The sequence below is a fragment of the Bactrocera latifrons genome, unplaced genomic scaffold (genome assembly GCF_001853355.1).
Source record: "Bactrocera latifrons isolate USDA-ARS-PBARC rearing strain unplaced genomic scaffold, ASM185335v1 scaffold_57, whole genome shotgun sequence".
NCBI lineage: Eukaryota > Metazoa > Arthropoda > Insecta > Diptera > Tephritidae > Bactrocera > Bactrocera latifrons.
Window position 1 is genome coordinate 619,655 of NW_017537234.1, and position 6,245 is coordinate 625,899.

The 6,245-nt window shown below is 31.7% G+C and overlaps 1 protein-coding gene across 1 annotated transcript in view; it reads right to left on the reverse strand.

Annotated features, from left to right (window-relative positions):
* Positions 1-2,152: 2,152 nt before the first annotated feature.
* Positions 2,153-6,245, reverse strand: part of LOC108974604 (dual specificity mitogen-activated protein kinase kinase hemipterous-like) — a 14,139-nt gene continuing 10,046 nt past the window's right edge. The window contains exons 9-10 of the mRNA XM_018942529.1: positions 5,200-5,698; positions 2,153-5,139 (exon numbers count right to left, since the gene is read on the reverse strand). Of these exons, the coding sequence (XP_018798074.1) occupies positions 5,001-5,139; positions 5,200-5,698 (638 nt within the window). The 3' untranslated portion in view covers positions 2,153-5,000. The remainder of the gene's footprint in view (positions 5,140-5,199; positions 5,699-6,245) is intronic.

A 6,245-nucleotide genomic window follows, 5' to 3' on the forward strand; every position in this document is an offset into this window, starting at 1 on the left:
TAATTATATTGAATTATTTATTTATTTAAGTCTAAAAACAGCAGCAAATAATATTTGCAAATAACAGCGAAAATAATGTGGGAAAGCGTTTTTGTTTTTGTTCTAAATATTTGTTATACATACATATACACTTATTGACTCTCCCAATTTCTATATAAGCAAAGGTTTATTTTCTCACAGTGTAAGGTACAGTTTACATTGCTTATAAATGAAGCATACATTTCACTTAGGCAATTAATTACTTAAATAATTAAATTAAATTAATTAATGTAAAAAAAACACAATTTGGCAAAAAAGCTAAAATGAATGCCAGCATTTTTAGTTTTCGCAGTGTGATTTTTTTCCGTGTACGAAACTTTTGTTGCTGACTGTAAATGGCACTGTGCTGTTATACAGTGTTACGCTACGTTATTGTTATTGGTATTTTTTTATTTTTGTTGTTGTTGTTTAGCAACAAACAGTTGCTATTAAGTAAGTAACAGCATAAATTAAGCTACAGCACTGAGTGAAAATTTAAATTATTTTAAAGTTTATTTGTCAGTATGTTTGTATGGTTGTATATACCTATTTGTATGTACTTAATATAATTTACAAATATTTTATTTAAATGTAAATAATTGTTTACGCACATAATATATGGTTCATTGCGAACGCGGCTTAGATATATTTAAGTAATAATTTATATTTTTGTTTACAGTCGATACCATTATTAATCGGTTCATTTTTCGAAATCAATTTTACAATTCGTTACTAATTTTAATAAATATATATATTTTCATACAGAGATGCTAGTTTTATAGGTTACCATTACATACTAGTTTTTTTTCTTGATTAAAGTTCGAAATATGGGTATTTTGAATTGATAAGTTAGTTAAGGCGAGGTTATGGATTTTTATAGAAAAAAATTAATTTTTTATAACAGAATTGTAAGAAAATTTAAGACAGTAAACACATATAAGCAAAAACTATAGGGAAGAATATAAAAAAATTATAGGTTAAAAATTATAGGAAATCATTATAGTATATTAGTTTTAAAAAATATAGTAAAATTATTATTGCATATATTAAGAAAATCGCTACCAGAATATGTTAAAAATAATTAGCAATATTTTAGAAAATCACTTCCAGAATATATGTTAAAATAATTATAGAAAATTTCACAGGACACAAATTATAGGAAGTAATTAGGGCAAACAATTTTTAAAAATATAGGAGAAGAAAACAACTCTTATGTTATGGAATTTAAGAAATCAATTGTTATGGCAAAACTTTATATAAAATTATAGGAATAAATAAAAATTTAGAGGAAAAATTATAGGAAAAAAATAAAATTACTAATTTCTTCTAAAACTTACAAAATATAGATTGGAAACAATTTTTAAAAAATTTTTGTTTTAAATGGCAAAATTTTGTAAAAAAAAAGCTAAATGATTATAGCACAAAAAAGAAAGAAAAATATTACATACACAATGTTAAAAAACTCGCAAACATAAAATATATTTTAAAAAATGTTGGTACAAAATTTATAGGTAGTCATTATGGGAAACATATGTAAAAATTATAGTAAAGTAAATGAAGTATAAAAAGATTACGTTAAAAAATTTTAAATAAATTTGTATGGCAAACATTAAAAAAAAAATTATTGGAAGAAATAAATAAAAATATGGAAACAAAAAATTATGGCAAAAAATATAATATGAAAGTATTGTATTATTTTTAACACTCATTTCCTTCTCAAAAACATATTCTAGTATTAAAATCCTGTAGCTTTTATTTTGCGCAATATAAATTTGAAACGAAATAAACTTTTTTAACACTTTTATACCAGTTTTGGCAACTACTTTTGCATTGTTTTATAGCTTTTTCTTACAAAATTTTGCGTATGTGCTTTGTGGTACAACGTTGTATGCACATTTATTGCGTGTAAAGTTTTATGCCAGTTTTAAAAACAATTTTTTTTTGGACTAATAAAATTAGTTTATGTAATTTCAAACATTTTATTAATGGTATGCGCTGTTACTAGCGAAAAATGATTATGGCAGATTTTTTTTTTTTTTAGCCTTCGAGTTATAATTTTTTCGCAAAGTTGTTAGTTTTTCAGTGTACATGCATATATGTATTAATATATTTAGTAAAATATTTTATTTTTTACAATTCTATTCTTTTTAAACAAAATCATTTTCTTTTCTACATTTTTACCATTTCGCTGGAGTTTCGTAATATTTTAGGTATAGTGAGCAATTTTCTTTCGTTTGGTAGTAAATCAGGAAAATTAAAACTAAAATGTAAAAAAAAGTTGAACACGGTAAAAAAAAAAATATTTAAAAGGTTATCAAATATTTCGAAGATATTAAACGTTGGTAAGCGACTGCGCGTAGCTCTACAAAAACAAAAGCCTTAAAGTTGTTCGTGTAATTCTAGGTATATTTCTCGCTAACTTCTGGATTGTCATTTTCAGAATTTACAGTCGATTGGCATCATTGAAATCTCTACTACTTTTTTTACAATTTATTATATCGTAAAATATTTCATAACTTTGTTAGCTTCTCCACTTCGTTGCACATGCGCATATATAAGTATCATTTAAATTTATACAGTTATCGCTTAACAATTAGTTTACACGTTTATTACTTGTCATTTAGCTTACAAACTAGTTTAAAGACTAGACCTACAAAATACATTACAACAAAATTGTTTAAGTCAGTCAAAAATATAACGGTTTTTACTTCTGTTATGTGCACGAAAAAAGCCGAGTTGTGTTTGTTGTTTGGGGGAATTTCTTTTTTTTTTCGAAAAAATATTAAATGACAAATTTATACCATTTCTGGATTTTAATCTTTCGTTTTATTTACTTATACAAATTTTTTCGTCTTTACAATTTTGTCTGTGACTTTTTAAGGAACTAAATTTTTTCTGCGATATTTTTACTCAGATATATTTTATTTAGAGATTTTTCCAGATTTCGTGAAATATTAAAACAAACATGAAGAAACCTCTTGCAAGCATTTTTACCCTGCTGTACCAAGTTTTACGCTCTTGAAAGGGTTTGGCGTTTTCTCCAACTTTGCTGAATCATTTTAGACTAGTTTTTTAACTTTACTGCAGTCGGTTGATTTACATATGATGTTTATTACCAATTTTTGCACAGCAAATTTACAAACATACATTTTTGAAAGTATTGAGTTTTTTCTTATTTTGTATAAGAGTTTCACACAAGTTTCTATTCTCAATTCTTTTAAAGCAGCTATTTCATATACAGTACTTCTTACAACGGATAAAAATTTGCTATGGGTAAGGAACGCTATGTTTGCGCTTAAAACTATTATACAAATTGTCAAGCATTATTATTATTATTATTTTAGTTGGCCCAGCGTGTGCACGCGTTGGCTTTTGTCACTTTATTTTGAAATAATTTCGTCTTATCTCATTTAATTATAATTTAATATGTACTTAATGTAATACATTTTAGTCTTTATAAATATGCTTTTAATGCTAAATATGCATTAGTTTATCAACAAGCGAAACCGTTCCAATACATAAGCATATATTCAATGTACATATATATGGTAAATAAGAGTTTGCATGCGTACTTTGTGTGCTGCACAAGTTTCGTAAGTTATTATTTTGTTCCACTGCGTAGTCTAGGAAATTATTTAAGAAAAATGTGACAAAAATTTGAAAAATTTATAAGAATCAGCGTAACAAGCAAATCAGTTGTTTGAAAAATTATACCAGTTGTATAACAGTTCAATAAAAGTGCTGAAAACATGTTCTAGGCCATTTCTTGGCTAGTTGCAACATTATTAACACGAGTTGCACGAAAATTAAAATTATACCAGTTTGATTTTTAACGTTTTAAACGTGTTCAACATGTAATTATGTCGAAATCGTTGTAATGTATGCAAATATTTTAGTTAACGCAAAAAATGCTTTATACCAGTTTTATACCAGTTCGTGCTAGGTGTCTAAAAACTTTTTTAAACAGATACTTTTAAGTTTAAATTTTACTACACATAATTTTCATTATACCAGTTACATATAGCAAGCTTGTATATGTAAACTGCGCACTTTTGATCACAAAACAAATCGAAATTTTGAAAAATATGCAAAAAAACCTGCTTAAGCTTCAGTAGTATTGCTTTCCAAAACATTTTTTTAACTAAAACAAATCAAAAACTTTCCACTGTTGTTGTTACGGTCGTTTCTAACATTGACAGCAACTTTTATATAATTTGCATGCAATTACGTCACAAAATGGCTTTATACCAACTTTTAATAGTCGCCAAACAATTAAAAAACAGTCGTCTTCATTTGTGATTTTTCAAAATTCGCATGCACCTTTTTTTTAAATATCAATTGGCATAATTTATAACCGTCTTATTGCCACTAAAATACAACTGCTTTGTATTTTTTTCCTTCTAATGTACTTTTGGCGTTGCCAGACTTCAATAGTTACTTGTTTTACTATGAACACACACTTGTTACGCATACACATTTATACATTGTCTACCATATGTAGTGTACGAAATATAGCTATTTTCACTTTAAGCTTAATAACAAAATCACAAAATTGCAACTGACACGAGCACAACGGAAATTCCTTTTAAATTAATTCGCGATTCAACGTTCCAAACATCACAAACATAAACACAAAGCACGCGCCGCTACTCATCGCGCCGCAAGCGCCAAAAGTCACGTTCACGCGCCAGCACATCGGCCACATCCGATGCAGTCATGCGGTCCACTGTCGGGCTGGTGGTGATCGGTGGCGCGCCGCCCGCCAACTGCGTGTGCAGCGCGTCGCCACTGCTGCCGACAGCAAGGCGCGTGGGCAAGCGACGCGTTGTGATGGGTGCCGCCAGCAAAGCCGTGTCGTCCTGTGTGGTTGCGCACACGCCGCTATCGCCAGCGCTGTTGCTGCCAACGCCGCTGCCGTCCGCATCGCTTGCATTCTCCTCAAAACCATACCAATATCACATGAGCATTATTTGCAGCGCTACTCATTGGTCGATAGTGCGATATATGCGCCGCTGTGGTTCGGGTGTATAATGAATGCGCGTGCGAAAATGTTGCGGCGAGCCGGGCACGCTCTCCGAGCCACGACGCGGTGGTGGCAAAGGCGGTGAAGCATTCACATAGCTGTGTGTGCCAAAACTAAATAGTAAACAATTATTTGTATACAAATTCTATGCTACTCACCGTCTATTGAGCAGTGGTGAACCGCCTGGCGGCTGACCGCTCAGCTCCAACAGCTGCTTGCGCAGCAACAGTGGCGATTGGCCGCGATTATAGCGCGGCGGTGGATCTGGACTGCGGTGGCGCCGATCTAAGCCGGTTAACAAGTGCGCATTTGAGGACCCACTAGTCATGCCGCTTGCGCCAGCTGCGGCATAGCGGCGCAAAAAACCGCTGGTGCCATCGTAGAAGTCACTGCCTGCTGTTTGCGCTGGTTTCGGCTGCGCCTCCGTTGGCGAGGTGCTGTTGCTTGTATTGCTACTGCTGCCCGCGGAGAGCGTACGATAGTAGGCGAGTGTTGGTTTGGCAGGCTGTGCGCTTGGTGGCAGCGCGCTCTCGTAGCCAATGCCCTCATGCTGATTGGCTGCGCCACTGGTGGAAGGCGAGCCTGCAGAATGCAATTGTAATTTAACATAAGAGGCAAATTGACGCTTCATGGCGCCGGCAAGTGTGTTAAACCAGCCTGTGGTGTGTTGTGGTGAATATGACAATGCAGACAAGTGCGTGAAGTTGAGGTGTGGAGTGGTATGGTGTGTTATAGTTGTACAGCGCAATGACAGAAGTGGGAATGATGGTGAAGTTGAGTTAGTGAAAACATGAGTGAGTTGAATTTCATAAAAGTGAAAGAGAGCAAGCAATAAAGAGGTGAAAAAAGTGTGGAAGTGTAATGTTTTGAGTGCATATAAGATGTGATGAGTTTATTTAATGTGCGTAATTTTAATTATTAAACAAGCAAGCGTTTATGGTTTACAGCCCAAGCAAAGCATTGAAAAGGAATGAAAAAAGTACAAAATAGTAAATATATGTGGTGAAATACGTACATATGAGTCGTAAAATGTAAATACGAACAGTAAGTAAAAATAACGGTTAAACGATTGAAATCGAAATTTATATACAAAATGTATAAAACATTATTTTTTTTTAATGTAAATGTGGTAAAATATTTTTGTTCTTATAAAAACAAATGTTTCTAAGTAAATTACTTTTTTTATATAAATACTTTTTTTATT